This window comes from Nyctereutes procyonoides, unplaced genomic scaffold, assembly GCF_905146905.1.
Source record: "Nyctereutes procyonoides isolate TBG_1078 unplaced genomic scaffold, NYPRO_anot_genome, whole genome shotgun sequence".
NCBI classification, from domain to species: Eukaryota; Metazoa; Chordata; class Mammalia; order Carnivora; family Canidae; genus Nyctereutes; species Nyctereutes procyonoides.
Genome location: NW_026575044.1, coordinates 15,061,323 through 15,078,881, shown reverse-complemented (window position 1 = coordinate 15,078,881; position 17,559 = coordinate 15,061,323). Strand labels below are relative to the sequence as shown.

The 17,559-nt window shown below is 59.9% G+C and overlaps 2 protein-coding genes across 12 annotated transcripts; both read left to right on the top strand.

The window, feature by feature from the left end:
- The first annotated feature begins 355 nt into the window (after positions 1-355).
- Positions 356-9,018, top strand: FDPS (farnesyl diphosphate synthase). 6 transcript variants are annotated; one of them, XM_055324423.1, is made up of 11 exons: positions 356-655; positions 1,019-1,234; positions 1,312-1,474; positions 3,139-3,279; positions 6,571-6,651; positions 6,779-6,901; positions 7,210-7,298; positions 7,385-7,457; positions 8,078-8,155; positions 8,245-8,379; positions 8,762-9,018. In XM_055324423.1, exons 2-11 carry the CDS (start codon positions 1,056-1,058, stop codon positions 8,960-8,962), a joined length of 1,263 nt encoding a protein of 420 aa, XP_055180398.1. In that variant the 5' UTR covers positions 356-655; positions 1,019-1,055; the 3' UTR covers positions 8,963-9,018. The 6 variants fall into 6 exon arrangements, with proteins under 6 accessions (XP_055180398.1, XP_055180400.1, XP_055180399.1 ...); XM_055324425.1 differs by lacking the exon at positions 1,019-1,234 and having other exon boundaries at positions 359-655; positions 1,333-1,474; XM_055324424.1 differs by lacking the exon at positions 1,019-1,234 and having other exon boundaries at positions 359-655.
- A 282-nt stretch (positions 9,019-9,300) lies between these two features.
- On the top strand, positions 9,301-17,249 carry RUSC1 (RUN and SH3 domain containing 1). 6 transcript variants are annotated; one of them, XM_055324453.1, is made up of 11 exons: positions 9,301-9,407; positions 10,055-11,472; positions 11,746-12,150; positions 12,753-12,851; positions 12,997-13,073; positions 13,169-13,343; positions 13,527-13,632; positions 13,773-13,819; positions 14,279-14,828; positions 15,242-15,391; positions 16,565-17,249. In XM_055324453.1, exons 2-11 carry the CDS (start codon positions 10,140-10,142, stop codon positions 16,731-16,733), a joined length of 3,111 nt encoding a protein of 1,036 aa, XP_055180428.1. In that variant the 5' UTR covers positions 9,301-9,407; positions 10,055-10,139; the 3' UTR covers positions 16,734-17,249. The 6 variants fall into 6 exon arrangements, with proteins under 6 accessions (XP_055180428.1, XP_055180427.1, XP_055180430.1 ...); XM_055324452.1 differs by having other exon boundaries at positions 9,307-9,412; XM_055324455.1 differs by having other exon boundaries at positions 9,307-9,412; positions 15,242-15,370; positions 16,454-16,705.
- The last annotated feature ends 310 nt before the right edge of the window (positions 17,250-17,559 follow it).

Sequence of the window (17,559 nt, the reverse complement as noted above, 5' to 3'; positions counted from 1 at the left end):
ATGCTCACACGAGGAGAGGCAGCCAATCAGTGCGGATCGTCTCCGCCCAGCCGGCCCGCGCTAGATCGCGTCGTCTCGTCCCTCCCGCGGCATGCCGGGAATTGTAGTCGGATGAGAACTTTCTGCCAGGAGGGACGGGAGATTCGGAACTACCGGACCCAGAGGGCCGCGCGCCGAGGGGAGCTGCTTTCAGGAGTTCCCCGCCAACACCGGACCTAGAGCCGACTTCCAGGAGCAGGAGAGAGAGGTACTGGGTGAGCTGGGATGGGCGGGGGCCGCGGTGGGAGGCTCGGCCTCGCCGCGGTGGCAGTGCCAGGGCGGGGGGTGGGGGGTGGCAGTGTGTGGGGTCACAGGTAGGTCCGACCGGCTGGCCCTCCGGCTGCGTGCACCTGCAGCGTCCCCGGCCGCCCGTGCCGTTCCGAGTCTGGCCGTGCGGACCCCGCGCCGCCTGTGAGGCTCCGGACACCCAGTCCCCGCGCCCCGGACCTTGTGTCCCTGACCCCCGGGGTTCTGGTGCAGTTCTCCTCGTCTTGGAGGTATCTTCGAGCCTGCCAGCCCTTTCCCCGCCTACGAGGGAGACCTGGGTGCCAGATTTGTCGCCGCACTCCCCACTTACCTTCCTGCCTCCCAGAGCCTCAGTTGGCCCCTCCGTAAGGTAGGGTGCTTTCAGGCTCCTTCCAGGCCCTAGTCCTCGGATGCTCTCGTCTGCAGTCTTACAGCTGTGCTCCAGGACTTGAGGGGAGAAGCCAAGACAGTAGCAATTCCAGAGGCTCCCTGCAGGACTTGAAGTTAGGTGGCATTGAGTTATTTTAAGTGTGCACTTGTGTTAAGCGCGACCAGTGGACTTTCAGTCAGCCAGCCATGCTTTTTGTAACTTGGGTTTCCTTCTTTTTGGAAATTTCTGCATGCTCAGCTCAGAAGAGAGCAGGGGGCATTCCAGGGCCCAGAGGCAAAAGGGTGGTGGGGGTGACCTTGGGAGCCACCACCTTGCATTTGCCTTTGGTGCTTGCCCCTGCAGGGAGTGCTCGGTGCCCCCTCCCTATGTAACCCCCGTGATGCCCCTGTCCCGCTGGCTGAGATCTGTGGGGGTCTTCTTGCTGCCAGCCTCTTGCTGGGTGCCCCGGGAAAGGTGGCTGGGTCTCCACCGGCGGCCCTCCCTGGTGCACGGGTTCCCAGTCCTGGGGGCCTGGCACAGTGCCCGCTGCTGGTGCCAAACGTGGATAGAGGAGCCTCGGTGAGTGCAGTCGGGGTGAAGGGCTTTGGGGAGGGGAACAGCTGCTCGGGTTTCTGACTTGGCCTTCCTCTCCTCAGAGCACTTTACTCCTCCCTCAGAATGAATGGAGACCAGAAATTGGACGCTTATGCCCAAGCAAGGCAGGATTTCATCCAGCACTTCCCCCAGATTGTCAAGATACTGACTGAGGATGGCATGGGCCACCCGGAGACAGGAGACGCCATTGCCCGGCTCAAGGAGGTGAAGGATTAGTGACTTCAGAGAGTAGATCTTTGGTTCATTCTGTATGTGTGTAGGATTCAGCTGTGGCTTTTGGGAGACCTTTGACACAGCGGACGGGGGTGGGGCAGGCTTTTACCTGAGTGACTCTGGATCTCTGGAGCAGGCAAGGCCTGGGCAGGTATACTTATTCAGCCAATCAATCCTGCCTCATGGTTCAGGTGGGCCATCTGGACTGCTTTATATGAGGTGGAGGCCCTTGGGGATGAAGGCCTAGGTCTTTGATTTTGTTGAGAAAGGGAATTACGTGTCCAGAAGTCATAAGGTGCTACTTTGTCAGAGACCTTGGGAGGAAGGCAGCCTGAGGCGCTTTAGGAGGACCTAGGGATCATCAGGAAGCTCGGCTCCAGGGGTTTGCTGGGTGGTACAGTCAGTTTAGCTTCTGGCTCTTGGTTTCAGCTCAGGTCATGACCTCATAGGTCAGGAGATCAAGCCCCATGATGGCCTCTGCGCTCTGCCCTCAGCGGGAGTCTGCTTAAGACTTTGTCTTCTTCTCCCTTTGCCCCACTCCCAAAACAAATAAATAAATCTTAAAAAAAATAATAAAAAAATAAAAAAATGAAAGAAAAGAAACCTTTGTTCCAGGGCATGAAATCTGGCCAGGATATTTGGATTGCCTGATTTTTTTCTTTCTTGGGGGATATCTAGTAATTCTTTTATAAATACTGTCTTGTTTGTCTGAGGAGAACCAAGGAAAGGGTTTGCCTACACTGGGGTAGCAGTTGAAGGTTTACCCAGTACATTAGAGCTGGTGGACAGCAGGGCAGCAGAAGGCAAAAGCAGTGCTGCCAGCAGGAGGAGATGGCACTGGAGGAGCCCTCTTCTGGCCAATTTCAAGGCCTTGTCTGTCTTTATTTATTTATTTTTTAAAAAGATTCATTCATTCATTCATTCATTCATTCATTCATTCATGAGAGACACGGAGAGAGAGAGAGGGGCAGAGACACAGGCAGAGGGAGAAGCAGGCTCCATGCAGAGAGCCCAATGTGTGACTCATCCCAGGACTCCAGGACCATGCCCTGGGCCGAAGGGAGGCGCTCAACCTTTGAGCCACCCAGGTATCCCAAGGGCCTTGTCTTTAATACTGTGAGAGAGGCTTTTCATTTGCAGATAGTTTGAACTGTGTTTAGGAGGAGGTGGCTGGGAAGTCTAGGAGAGGGGGATGGGGCTGAAACCTGGGAAGGAGAGACCTGGATGTACCAGCCATTCCCATGGCATGTACAGAGTTTTCCCTGGGTTCAAGCCCTGTTGTGGGCCTGGGAACAAATTTTAATGTGCAGAAGCCTTTAAATTTACCTAGGAATGGGGGTACCTGGCTGGCTCAGTCAGTAGAGCGTGCGTCTCTTGATCTCAGGGTCATGAGTTCAAGCCCCACTCTGGGTGTGGAACCTGCTTAAAGGAAAAGAAAAAAAATGTACTGGGGAAGACAACGAGGAGAGAGCCTGGAGATAGGGGCACTCTTCCAACAGCACTCCAGGACTTGGGGGAAGAAGCCAAGCAATTCCAGAGAGGTTCCTGCAGGAAGAGTGGGATTTGAGGAAGTTAGCATAATGTCAAGGTTAGCGGTGGGAGAGGGCAGATACCCTGCAGACCCTGATGCCCTGTCCCTCTTCCTTTGCCCTCAGGTCTTGGAGTACAATGCTGTTGGAGGCAAGTACCAGCGGGGTTTGACAGTGCTGATAGCATTTCAGGAGCTGGTGGAGCCCAGGAAGCAGGATGCTGCTAGTCTGCGGCAGGCCCTGACCGTGGGCTGGTGTGTGGAGCTGGTAAGGGAGATGGGGGAAAGGCAGGAGAAGCAGAGGTTTTTACCAGGGTCATGGGTCCTGTGGGGAGGGGAGAGAGGAGCTTGAAACTGACTTCTCCATGTCTTTCTGCCAAGATTAGATAATGATTTACTCTAAGGGTTAACAAATGTGGGGAACTTCTTTGACAGGAGGTATGTACTTAATCTATAAACTAAGCTAGGTGTGGGCCAGGACCTTGGAGCTGGGCATGAAGGTGTCAGCTCTTTCCTCCGAGCAGATGAGAACCGTCAGAGTGACCTAGCTCTTCCAGAGAATTATTCTAAAGCAGAGATTGAAAACTTGCAGCCCACTGATAGTTTTTGAAAATTAAGCACCCTAAATTTAAGAAAGGAGAGATGTTATATAAAAACCCAGATTTCTAGGGGCATCTGGGTGGCTCAGTCGATGAAGTGTCTGCCTTCGGCTCAGGTCGAGTCCTGTGTCGGGCTCCCTGCTCAGTGGGCAGCCTGCTTCTCCCTCTCTCTCTGTCGCTTCCCCTGCTTGTGCTCTCTTTCTCTTTCTCTGTCTCTCTCCCAAATAAATAAGTAAAATCTTAAAAAAAACAAAAAAACAAAACAAAACAAAAAAACGAAAAACCCCTCAGATTTCTAACGTCACATGGAAAATTGCTAGATCTGCGTCTGGGATCCCACATAACAACGGGCTGACGTTGAATCATAGCCACTTCACAGAGTCAGGGCACATGCGCTTTTGTGCGGTTCTGTCTCTCTGCTTTGTGCCAATCCCCGTGTGTCCTTGTCTTCTATACCCAGCTCATTTGCCCCTTAAAGGGGTATGGTTTTCTGACCTAGCCCAGAAGCTTCCTTAGTGACAAGGAGACTGGATTCTAGAAGGGGAGGGTGGCAGAGCTCATAAGGGAAGACACTCAGGAACTGGCCTGTGGAAAGGAACAGCTGCCTCCAGGGAGAATGTTACGTGCTCAGAGTCAGCCATGCTGCATTCTGCATAGGGCAGTGTGGGTGGAGCTGTCTGGCCTGTGGGTGTTGGGAATTCCAGTCTGGAGCTCATAAGTGAAAATGGGGGTGGAGAAGGGGTATTTGTCTCCAAGGAGGTAAAGGGACAGGCCCCTGGGTGACAGGAGCCAGGCAAGGTCAGAAGGCTTGCATCAGGGCAAAGCAGAGGAGCAGAGCTATGGGACCAGGGCAGGTCACCTGGTAGGATGAATGGTCCTGAGGTAACAGCTGCACCCTAGGTTCACCTGGGAGAGTCCCAGGTTTTTTTTAAACATGGCTGTAATGCTGTCATTTCCCCTAAGATGCCTTTTGAGCTGTCCACCGTTGTTTGTACTTGGGTGATATTTGTTACAATTTCTGGTTTTATCTTTCTCCTGCGTCAGGTCCTTCAACCTCTTGTCTATTTCAGCATTTACTGCTTAAGAATAAGGACATTTGCCTGTATAACCACAATGCCATTGTCACATCTGTCTTAGTTCATTTGTGCTGGGCTTCTACAACAAAATACCTCACACTAGGTAGTTATAAAGAACAGAAATTTATTTCATAGAGTTCTGGAAGCTGGAAGTTGAAAATCGAGGCACCAGCATGGGGAGGGGGGGTTCTTTGGGCTCAGCGGCACCCTCCTGCCACAGTGCCTTGTGGTATAAGGAGCCAGGCAGCTCTAGAGCCTCCCGTCAGGAGGGCTCCATCTCTGAGCGCTTCCAGAGGCCCCCCCCACCCCCTAATACCATCATCTTTGACCGTCAGGATTTCAACATACGCATTTGCGGGGAACACATTCAGACCATGGCAATGTCCCAAGATACTTAACCCTGATAAAGGAATATTATCTAATGTATATTCCATATTTAAATATTCCTTATTCTCCCCAGAATGTCCATTCTAAGTTGGTTTTGTTTAAACATTTAGGGTCCAGTCAAGAGTAATGAACCGTATTTGGTAGGTCTTCAGTCTTTAATCTTTAGAATAGCCCTTCCACCATAACCAAATAATTGGGATAGATTTCTCACTTACTTGATCTGGGGTGGGACTCTGGCACTGATATTATTGTTATTTTTTTTTTTTTTAAGTTCCCCTAATAAATAGAAGGTACTTTTGGGTTAAGAACCACTGCTGTGGGGCAGACGAGATTGAGGGGAGCCACGGAATGAACGCCCTTTGGAGACTGTCTTGTTGAGTGGTGCTGGTTGAAACCAGGTGGGAGAGGCACTGGACCAGTGGCATTCGTGGAACCAGGTCACTCCCAGTAAACACTCTATAAATGAAACACATGCCTCCAGTATGGAAAGCCCAGACCCTGCCCCAGGGTGTGGTCAGAGGTAAAGCTGCAGATGGGTGCCTCCTTCCCCAAGGATTCACTTGGAACAAGAGCAAGGGCTACCATCGTCCTTTCTACGCTCTGCATGCCAGAGCCAATGGGCAGTGTTATGTGTTTTAAGCAAGGGCAGACCTATTCGCGCACACCCAGAGATCAGGATATAGTGAAGATTTAAAACCATGTCCTGAAAAGCTGTTTTTAAAGGCTCCGAATGTGTAGCCTGAATGCAAGACGAATCATGGGGTACGTGACAGTGTTTCATGATTTATGAGACAAGTGTTTATGACACTTGCACTCTGGGACTAGCATTGTGCAAGGCTCTGGGAGTGCCAGTTGGGCAAACACACTGTCCTGGCCTCCAAGGATGGGACAGCCTGGTGGGAGCCAGCACATTCCTGGGACTTTTAGGTAGGCTAGAGCACTTAGAAGAGAAGCCCTTTGCTGATGTTGGCGTGGTTAAATGTTTAAGACCTAAGGGTGACAGCTACTGAGTCAGACTGCAGTTCTGTCCTATTAGACCTACACTGCTAAATGAGCCCCCCAACGTGGGGCTTTGTCCTGGGCACTGGTGCATGTAGGCAGAGGGCCTGGAGGCGACATGGGAAGTCACACTGCATGAAGAAATCTTAACCGTAAGCATTCACTATAGTTTTTGGCAAAAAGAAGAGTATGGGATGTGATGCTTCATCACCTCCCCAATACCAGGATCATTAGGGCTGCTTGTGTGGACATGTCTGAGACCTGCTGGAGTCTCTTACTCTGGAAACAAAAGTTTTGATCTCATGTTATATTGGGAAGTCTGAACCAATGAGGTCACATAATTTCCCATAGTGTTTGGCACAGGATAGAAATCCCAGGTCTCCCCATCCTCAACTTCCTTCCTAGCTCAGTGGTTATCAATAGCTGCAGCTCTGTTGCTGGTGGAGGGAGCATTAGTAAGGATTCATGAGGGGCTTATTCCACTCTTCCTTCTCCTAGCTCCAGGCTTTCTTCCTGGTGTCAGATGACATCATGGACTCGTCCCTCACCCGACGGGGGCAGATCTGTTGGTATCAGAAGGTATAGTGTGCGAGAGGGTAGTGGTGGGCATGGGAACAGGCCACAGGGCAGTGGTGGCAGAGGGCATCCCAAGGGTTCAGAATGGCCAGAATGACTGCTTGTGTTCTCTGTGTTGTGTCCCTGACAGCCAGGCATAGGCTTGGATGCCATCAATGACGCTTTGCTTCTGGAAGCATGTATCTACCGCCTGCTGAAGGTCTACTGCCGGGAGCAGCCCTATTACCTGAACCTGATTGAGCTTTTCCTCCAGGTGTGTTGCAGGCCAGCCCAGGGCCAGAGCCCGTCCATGCCCAGTTTGGCCTCTGTGGGTTCAGGGCATGGGAGTCAGCTACAGTGGCCTGGAAAGGAACAAAGGTGTTGGGTGTCAGGCAGATTGGTGGCAGAAAGGACTTTTACTCCTCTTTGTGAGTGGAAGAAGGGGTGAGGAAGCCCTGTGTGCCTACAGGCCTTGGGATTTTGGGGTCCTCTGCCTCTTGCTGCCTTTCTCTCGCTCATGGTGTGGGTTTCCCAGCCCTGGATGAAGCCCAGCTGACAGGCCACCCTCCGCCTCCTCCTCAGAGTTCCTATCAGACTGAGATTGGACAGACCCTGGACCTCATCACCGCCCCCCAGGGCAGCGTGGATCTCAGCAGGTTCACTGAGAAGAGGTGAGGGACGGGGATGGTGCCCACACAGTGAGGGGGACTGGTGCTGGGCCCTGCCTTCCTGAGGACTCTGCCTTCCCCCTCCTCAGGTACAAGTCTATTGTCAAGTATAAGACGGCCTTCTACTCATTCTATCTTCCTGTGGCCGCTGCCATGTATATGGTGAGTGTGCCCACTGCCCCTTGCTGCCCACGGACCGGGCTTTTGGATCATGGGCACCCAGCAGGCAGCTTTGGACAGGGGGCCCCCACTGAATGGCTGCGTGACCCTGAGCCAGTTGTCTCAGTGTCTCCTCACCAGTCCAATGACCGAGTTCCCACCTCAGGACTTCTGCAAAGATGAAGGGAGGCAGGGGATAGGAAGGAAAGTGGTTGGTACGATTCGGAAGAGCACCGACTGCTGCATCCATGTCTGGATAGGGTTGGGGGGGTTCACACTGAGAGGTAGACCAGGTCCAGACAGGCAGTGGGATTCCCTCGCCACCTCAACCTCACTGCTCCATGTTCTGCTTTCATCCGGAAAGACACCGAGGAGGATGAGGGGCCATGGATTGGGGCCTGGCCGTCCGCAGGCCCCCAGGGCTCATCTGTGTCTGTTGGCATGCACCAAGGGCTAGAGGTTGGCCCACTGAGACATCCTGGGACCAGGAAGCCAGGGATGTCTGAAAAAAGAGGGCAGAGGATCTGGATCTGGGGGGCTGCTATGGGGCCCGCCTAGGCGATGCAGCAAGGAAAGTGGAGGCACCCCTGGCGTTTGATCTAGTGATCCTTTCTTCACTGTAGGCAGGCATCGATGGGGAGAAAGAGCATGCCAATGCTAAGAAGATCCTGCTGGAGATGGGGGAGTTCTTTCAGATTCAGGTAGGAGGGCACTGGTGGGGAGCAGGCCACTGCCAGCCTAGTGCCCTGCGTGGAGTGTCTTCATTGGTCCTCCTCTGCCCTCTGCCCAGGATGATTTCCTGGATCTCTTTGGGGACCCCAGTGTGACGGGCAAGATTGGCACAGACATTCAGGACAACAAGTGCAGCTGGCTGGTGGTTCAGTGTCTGCAGCAGGCATCTCCAGAGCAGCGCAAAGTCCTTCAGGTGCTTGGGAGGCCATAGATCCTGGAGCTCCCAGGAAAGGGGACATATAAGGATTCTCAAAGGGGCTTGGCAGCATCAGCAGACATTTTTTTGTCATAACTTGGTAGGCGTGTGCACGGGCTGCAGGTATCTTTAGCGGGTAGAGGCCAGGAAAGCCGCCAGACATCCTCCAATGCACAGCAGAGCTTCCCCACAATTAGCCAGCCCCGGCCGAGGCCTCGGCAGTGCTGATGTAGAGGAAACTGGCCTGAACTAGTGCAGCAGGAGAGGGAGGTTCAAAGACCCTGGAAATCCGAGGCTGGAATAGATGGAGGAGGGGCGTGCCAGATGCCCTGATAGCTGGAGAAGGCTAAGCCAGTTCCCTGCCTCCAACCCCTTCCAGGAGAATTATGGGCACAAGGAGGCGGAGAAGGTGGCCCGAGTGAAGGCGCTGTACGAGGAGCTGAACCTGCCGGCTGTTTTCACGCAGTATGAGGAAGACAGCTACAGCCGCCTCATGAGCCTCATTGAGCAGTGCGCCTCACCCCTGCCCCCAGCCATCTTTCTGGAGCTGGCGCACAACATCTACAAGAGGAAAAAGTGACCTAGAGACGGCGAGGGTGGGGCGGGGCGGCTCTCAATAAATTGTCCAATCTTCTAGTGCGTCTTTGCCTGCTTGTAATGGTCTGGGGCACAGCTGTGTCCCCAGTAGGCAGGGTTTGGGGAGACTGGTGCCGGCCTGCGCCGCAGCTCTGTCGGGAGAAGTCAGGGTTGGGGTGGCCGCGCGGAAGCCGGGACCAGGGTCTTGCCTTCAGGACCCCTGGGACCTAGAGCTTAAGACTAAAGCTGCGCGGAGCCTGGATGGGTGACACAGGCGAGACGTCAAGCGCTGGGGGCGGGGTCTGAGCCCCGCCCCGCCCCTGCGTGAAGGGGCGCGGCTGTGCAGCGCCGGCGGGTCGTCCTGGCGTCCCCCATCCAGTCGGTGCGGTCCGACTGGGACCTTGGGAGTCGTGGAGGAGCCGGGCTGCAGCGGTCGCTGGAGGACCCGGGTAAGGTGAGGGGGGACGCATCCGGGCACGCTGGGTGGGGCAGGAGGGGGGGCGCAGGAAAATTGCATAGAGGAGGAGTGGGGTGGCGCCTGGGGGACAGAGCCGAGCGCGGAGAGAATGGGTGAGCGCGGCGTCGGAGCAGAGATCTGCTGGCCCACCTGCTCCGCGGACCTGCGCGCTGCCAGCTGCCGGGTGCTCGCCCCCACGCTCGCCCGCTACTCTCCTGCATTAGCAAGCTGGCCGCGCCTCCCCCACCCGATTTCGGAGCATCTGGGCGGGGCCTCCCGCAGCCCCTTCCCCCGGGAGCGAAGGGCAGGCTGGGGAAGCGGGGGTGCGGTGCAGGGCCAGACTGCAGCAGAGACGATCCGAGGCTCTATCCTGGGCTCCATCCTTTTTCAAGCCCCCGCACCTCCACAGAGATCCAGAGCGCAGCCGCATTTCCTGACCCTCCCCGCCCCAGTCCCGGGGGGCTCCTTTCGGCTCCACCTGCAAATACTGCAGTGGAAACTACCGGTCAGTCGACGGACATTGGCGTCTTATTTAAATACTGTCCAAAGCAGCCGGTGCTTTTCATGACCGCTGCAGCTGCCCGTCACCGCCGCGCCCCGCGTCCTCTCTGGCTGGGGATCACTCTCCCTGTCTTCCAGGTCTGCCTCTGCGGTTGCCAGGTAGGCGGTGTGAGAGGCCCGAGCCTCCCGACTCTCCAGAGGCCACCTCATCGCTGCCGGCACAATGCTGTCCCCTCAGAGGGCTTTGCTCTGCAACCTCAACCACATCCACCTCCAGCATGTGTCCCTGGGCCTGCACTTGTCCCGCCGTCCTGAGCTACGGGAGGGGTCCTTGAGCACATCCCCTCCCCCCGGAGACACAGGGGGCAAGGAGAGCCGCGGCCCCTGCAGCGGGGTCCTGGTGGACGCCAATTCCAACAGCCCAGCTGTGCCCTGCCGATGCTGCCAGGAGCACGGGCCCAGCTTGGAGAATCGACAGGACCCAGCGCAGGAGGAGGAGGGGGCTGCCTCTCCCTCTGACCCGGGCTGCTCCTCCTCGCTCAGCTCCTGCTCAGATCTTAGTCCAGATGAGTCCCCCATCTCGGTGTACTCGCAGGGTCTCCCAGGTGAGGAGGATGTCCACCCTCAGCCCAGCATCATCCCCCTGGAGCAGGGCTCCCCGCTGGCCTCCGCAGGCCCTGGCGCCTGCTCTCCGGACAGCTTCTGTTGCTCGCCCGATTCCTGCTCCGGAGCGTCCTCCCCACGGAGCCCCGATCTGGACTCCAACCGCAACACCCTGACCACCTGCCAGGAGCCCCCTTCCCCGGGGCTAGAGGAAGAGGACGAGGGAGGGGAGCAGGATCTCCTTGCCTCCGAGCTCCCGGAGCCCGACGCTGGGAAAACCGAACCTAGCTGGAAAATCAACCCCATTTGGAAAATTGACACGGAGCTCCCCGATGCCAGCTGGAAAGCCACGGGGATCATTGACTCTGGCTGCACCATCCGCCGGAACAGCAGCTCTAGCTGGACAACGGAACCTGCAAAACTCGACTCCGGCTGCAAAAGCAACCCAGTTATCACCGAAGCCAGCTCAAAAACAGATGCGGGGTGGAGTGACGTCAGCGGGGAGCCGGCGTCGCACCGGACAATCACGTCCTTCCATGAGCTGGCCCAGAAGCGCAAGCGGGGCCCGGGGCTGCCCCCGGTGCCGCAGGTCAAGAAGGACCGCAGCGACTGGCTCATCGTATTCTCGCCCGACAGCGAGCTGCCCCCCAGCGGCTCCCTGGGAGGCTCCCCGGCGCCGCCCCGGGAGGTCACCACCTTCAAGGAGCTCCGCTCCCGGAGCCGGGCCACGCCCCCGCCGGTGCCGCCCCGGGATCCCCCGGTCGGCTGGGCCTTGGTGCCGCCCCGACCCCCGCCCCCGCCCGTCCCACCGCGGAGGAGGAAGAACCGGCCGGGGCTGCAGCCCATCACCGAGCGGCCGCCCGAGGAGGGCAGGGCGGGCAGCCCCGTGGCTGGCCAGGAGGCCCCCGCCGCCCGGGAGCCCGAGGAGCCGGGCGCGCAGGCCAGCGGCGCGGGTAAGCCGCCGCGGGGAGCCGCGGGGTCGGGGGGCGGGTAGGAGGGGCTGCGGCCTCGCTCCCTACCCCCCGCCTCCGGCCCGCCCCACGCTCCCCGTCTGGGCCACCCGCCCCCTTCCCGCCCCCCTCGCACCGCCTCCCGCACCGCCAACGGCGAGCGCTCCGGGAGGGGGACCTGGGGGGCCGCCGGGCTGTGGCACTAACTCTCTGCTCCCTCTTTCTCCGCCTGTCCCGCCTGGCTGCCGCCTCGCTCCCCCCCCCCGCCCGCTGCAGCCGGCCCCTCCCCGCCGCGCCCGCCCTCCGCCCCCCGGTCCGCGGCCGCCCCGCGCCCCCTGCTGGAGGGCGCGGGCACGGCGGGGACTCCGCTCCCCGCGCGTCCCGCCGGCCCTCCCCGCGCGGGGCTGCGGCTACTGGGCGCGCCGAGGCCTCCGCAGGAGCGGCTGCTGCCGGTCCGCCAGTCCCCGGTGGGCGCGCACTCGCCCCCGGCTCGGGGGGCCCTGCCCTGCCTGGCCAGCCCCGAGCTGGCCCTGCTGCTCTCCCCGCTCTTTCCCAGAAGCAGCACCTTCCCCGCCGCGGCCCCCCCGCCCCGCCAGGTGCCCGCCCCCCCGCTGCCACCACCGCCGCGCCCGCAGAAGGGCTCCCGCCGGACCAGGAGCCCGCCGCCTCCGCCCAGGCTACGTAAGACGGACCCGGGCTCGCCCGCGGGGTCCCCCGCCCCCCGAGCCCGTCCTCCGCCCCCAGGGTCCTCGGGTGAGGCGGCGCTGCCCCGCCCGCCCGCGGGGGGCACCTGGCCCCGCGCCTCGAGGCCCGGGCGAGGGGGGCGCGGGCCGGGGCCTGTGCGGTGCTGGGGTGTGGGGGGCACAGTCCCCCCTACCTCGCTCGGGGGGTGAGGGGAAAGCAGGCGCCGGACCCCAGTGGGCCCACGCCCGCGCCTCCCAGCCTACCCCCCTCCCCTCCCCAGGTCTCCTCTTTCTCCGTGTCTCCTCCCACTCCCGTTAGTCGGTCTGTTTGTCTGTCCATTGGTCCTGGCCCCCCACGTGCTCCCCGGGCTGCCCTCCCCCCACCCCGGCCCATTGGGCGGGGCGCGCGGGGCTGTCCGGGCGGAGGTTGGCGCGGGCCCCGGAGGGGGAGGGGCGGCGAGCTCGGGGCGCCCCACCCGGCCTAGGGCCCTGTCCCTGTCCCTGCTAGTTTCCGGCCCGGGTGCTGCGGGCGACCTGGGCGCCAGCCCGGTGCCCTCGGGTCACCGTGGTAAGTGCCGCCTCTTTCTTCCTTCGCGGTAGCCCAGAGTTCCTGGTCGTTCGCCGGTGTCCCCGGGGCCCAGCGACGGTGGATGGCAGAGGCCCAGAGCGGGACCGGCCAGCTGCAGGAGCAGAAGAAAGGTAGGACGCCCGGACCTCTGACCCCAGCCCTTGGGTTGGCTGCTGCCCTGTTGGGCCTCGGCGCCCTGTCGGCCTGTAGGAGCCTGGGTGTCCGGCCCTGGGGTGTTTGCCACACAGCCGTGCGCTCCCCACCCGCCCTTTGCAGGGCTCCTGATAGCTGTGAGCGCCTCCGTGGACAAGATCATCTCGCACTTTGGGGCGGCCCGGAACTTGGTTCAGAAGGTGAGCGAGGCAGTGGGGAGGGTGTGGGGGCCCCTGAACAGTAGGTGGGGTGGCGGCCGCAGGCACCTGGGACAAGCGGGTTGTGCCACCCCCAGGCCCAGTTGGGGGACAGCCGTCTGAGCCCAGATGTGGGGCATCTGGTGCTGACTACCCTCTGTCCGGCCCTGCACGCCCTGGTGGCGGACGGCCTGAAGCCGTTCCGGAAGGACCTCATCACGGGGCAGCGCAGGAGTAGCCCCTGGAGCGTGGTGGAGGCTTCTGTGAAGCCAGGTGAGGTCCCCTGAGGGGGGTGCTGGGGTGGGCAGGCCTGACGAGGTAGGGGTAGGGGGTGGAGCTGATGGGGTGGGGTGGGGCACAGGTAGGCAGGGGCAGGGCAAGGTGGGGCAGGGGCAGGGCAAGGTGGGGCAGGGGCAGGGGCGGGTGGGGTCCTGGCTGATAGTGCGGTGTCCACAGGTGCCAGCAGCCAGGCGCTGGGGACTCTGTACAGCCAGGTCAGCCGTCTAGCCCCGTTGAGCAGCAGCCGCAGCCGCTTTCACGCCTTCATCTTGGGCCTCCTCAAGTGAGTGGCTGTGTTTCTGGTGCCCCTCCCATGGCTTGGGGGCCATCGGGGGTCACGGGTGGAGGGACGCAGCGTCCCCGAGGTGGCCTCCCCTCTCCGAAGCCCTATGCCGGCCTGAGCTCCTGTCCGTTCCCCTCCAGCACCAAGCAGCTGGAGCTGTGGTTCTCGAGCCTCCAGGAAGATGCAGGTCAGTCGCCCATGGGTAGGGCAGTTTGCCCACTAGGGGCAAAATGGGGGGGGGGACTGTCTCTTCTGTGGGTCCCCCTGGTGCCAGAGGGACCTTGATCCTCATTTCCAGTTTGGTGACTTAGACTTCTAGTGTGTCCTGTTTCCCCCTAGCAGGAAAGAGCCAGATCCTCCCCGAAACCTCCAGAGTCTTGCATGTTGGGCCTCTTCCTCCTTCCCAGGCCTGGGCAGTGTTTTTTTCCAGCTCCTTACCCCAGGGCCCTCCTTTTGCTGTGGTCACCTCCCCTCCCCCCAGGAAGTCTCCCTCATCTTTGGGGACCTTGTTGGGAGGGTCCCAGGGAGCCCACTTCCCACATTGTGTCGTTGAGGGGCCAGGCCTCCTTCCTGCCATTCCGGGGTCACCACTCGGCCCATGGGCCTGGGGCTGAGCTGGGGGCTGACATCAGCCTTCTGTTCCCAGGCCTGCTGTCCCTCCTGTACCTGCCCACTGGCTTCTTCTCCTTGGCCCGGGCTGGCTGCCCTGCCCTGGCCACGGAGCTGCTGCTCCTGCTCCAGCCACTGTCTGTGCTCACCTTCCACCTGGACCTGCTGTTCGAGCACCACCACCACCTGCCCCTGGGCCCCCCACCCACCACTGCCACCCCAGGCTCACCTCCTGCCCTGCAGCAGACGGTGCACGCAGTGCTGCACTGGGGGGGGCGGCTGGCCCAGAGCCTTCGGGGAGCCCCTGGGGATACGCCTTCTGGCCCTTCGGCCCTTGAGAGTGCCCCAGCGCCGGGCAGCTGGTGGGAGCAGCTGACCCAGGCCTCCCGGGTCTATGCCTCTGGGGGCACCGAGGGCTTCCCCCTTCCCCGGTGGAGGGCCTGGCGTCCAGGGACGGCGGCTGGAGGCCCCCACGACAGGCCCCTGCCCGCAGAGGAGGCCACGACCGGCCGAGGTCCGTGGCTGGGGAGGCTGTTTGGAGTGCCTGGGGGCCTGGCGGAAGGAGACGGAGGAACGCTGAAGTCCAGGTACTGCCACCACCAGTCTCCTGCTGGGCCTCTGATCCTTTCTCAGAACCCTGTTTGCCCCAGGGGGAACCTCGGGGGATCCTTGAGGCCTCTTCGTTGTGTGAGAACCCGTAGGGCACTCTCTGTGTTGCCTCTTGACCTCAAAGCTGGAGATATTTACTGCCTGCCCTTTACCGAATCTCAGGGGGCTGCTTCTGGCTCCAGGGTTGTCCTTCCATAGCCCCTTTTGGTGTTTGTTGTTGCGGACCTTGGACCCAGGTGTCTCATCACCCTGAGGGCCCCTCAGTCCGCAGCTGTCACGCTCCCTCAGCAGTGACCCACTCCCAACCTCTTCCCATCTCCAAAGTCCTGGGTTCCAGCGTTTGTTTTCTGGAGGTTGGGTGACTTCTGTGACCCCGTCTCCTTTCCTCCAGGAGACCATCCAGCTGGCTGCCCCCGACAGTGAGTGTGTTGGCTCTGGTGAAGCGGGGGGTACCTCCTGAGACCAGCTCGTCTCCTGAGGAGCTTGAGGCCTCAGCTGCCAGCATGGTGGAGACCCACAGGTGTGGGGGTGCAGACCACAGGTGGGGGGTACAGATCACAAGTGTGGGGGCATGCAGATCACAGGTGTGGGGGTGTAGACCACAGGTGTGGGGATTACAGACCCACAGGTGGGAGAGATAAGCATGAAAGGTCTCGGACTGTGAGGTCAGTGGTTGGCTTGCGTTCCATCTCTGCTGTTGGCATGAGGCTCTGGTCTCTGGGCCTGTTTCAGTGTAAAAGGCAGATAAGTGCTCCTTTTGTTACATAAGAGCGTGAACTTAGTTTTACAAAGGCGTGTAGCACACGGTGTGCTCCTGGTTAGTGGTTGCATGAACTGTCCATGTCCCCGGGTGGGGACACGTCCTATAGTGGGGGTGTTTAGCTTAGATGCCAGGGGTGCTTGTGCCCTGGAGTCTGGCCTCCGTTGGGTGCTCTCAGGCCACTGAATTAGGTTTCTGGAGACTTTTTCTTTGTCCAACGGTATTTTTCCAGTACTTACTACGAGCCTGGCATTATGCTCCGCAGGGGCCAGTAAGGCTACCTCACTGGAGTCCATGCCCGCCTGGAGCTTTGGCCAGGGAAGGTTCCCAAGAGTGAGGCTTGGTGACAGCTACGTGTGGTGGCTGCTTTAGGAGAGAGGACTGAGGGCCTGGGGTGGTGTATGGGTCAGGAAAGGCCCCGGGTGGTGGCTGTGTGGGAGGAACCAGGAGCAGAGGCAGAGAGGCCCTGGGGATGGCGAGGAGGAGCTGGGCCTGTTTGTGTCTGGGGGGAGAATGGACATGGCAGCAGTGAAGGAGTGCTGGAGGCAGGGAACCCGTCTTCACCCTGTCACCCTGGGTGCCGGGGAGGGGTCTGAAGCCTAGAGATGAAGCAGCCATTGGTTTGGGAAGCCCTCTGGCTGCTGGCGGGGCAGGGAGAGGTGAGCGGGCCCAGATCGGTGGTCCTGAGAGAGGGTGGAGCCCTCGGAGGTCGGCAGGGAGTCTATGAGGAGGATGCATGGAGAGCAAGGTGATTGAAGTTGGGGGTGACACCCCCGAGGACCCTGGGGGAGGGCCTGGCTGGGAGGGTTCAGGTAAGTGCCTTGGTTTCCATCTGTTGGATAGGAGCCCCGGGGCGTGGGGGCGGGTCAGATAAGCGGCCCCAGATGGATCCCACGAGTTCGAGTTCCCCGCTGCGACAGCTTCACCCCAGCCCACCCCTCTGGCTCCCCGAAGGGCGGTGCGCACGCTCTGCGACCACGTGGCGGCAACACCTGAGCAGCTGAGCTTCCAGCGCGGGGAGGTGCTGCGCGTCCTGGCCACCGTGAACGAGGACTGGCTTCGCTGTGGGCGGGATGGCGCCGAGGGGCTGGTGCCCGTGGGCTACACCTCTCTCATCCTCTAGACCGGTCACCGGTCTGGTCGGTGGCCGCCTCTCCCTCCTGCGCCCTGGAACCCAGCGGCCTCAGAACCCCGCCCAGCTGCCTGGACACAGAACGACTCTTCTTCCCTCTCCGCATCCCTCTCCGCAAATGGGAAATGACCTTCCCTCCCCCCTCGTGCCATCTGTAAGGTGAAATCTGCTCCTCTTCTGATATGAAAAGGAGTTTCCCTCTACCTCTTTCCCCACCTGCACAGGGAAGCCTCCCCTCCTGCCCACACACTGGAACTTGAGCCCCTCTGCCTCCTCCTGCTGAGTGGACTGTGCCAGTGCCACGTGCGCCTCTTTCCCCAAGACTAGAAGGGCCTCAAGGGTCCTTCCCACCTCTGGTCACCCCCACCTGCGCACCGCCCTCCTTGCCTGTATTTATTATGTTCTTATGCTGTGCCAGGTGCTAAAGTCCGGACCCCCCCCACCGTGGGGGGCCCCTGGTGTTGGTCTGCCTACCCCTCATTGTCCCAATAAAGTGTGGGAGCTGAACGTGTATGTGTCACTGGGTTACGGAATGGGGGCTCTGGGGACGGAGGGGGGGCCCCCTTCCCAGCAGAGATCCCAGAAAGGCAGGGTTGCCTTCTTTTCCAAGGTGATGGGGAGGACACTCAGTGGACAGGGGCTGTGGGGAGGCTGGGCCTGTACCTGTGTTCCTGAGACCCCTGGGCCAGGTGCTGGGAGGGCTCAGAAAGTTGTAGAAGTGACACTTTTTTTTTAAAGATTTTATTTATTTATTCATGAGAGACACACAGAAAGAGAGAGGCAGAGACACAGAGAGAGGCAGAGACACAGAGGGAGA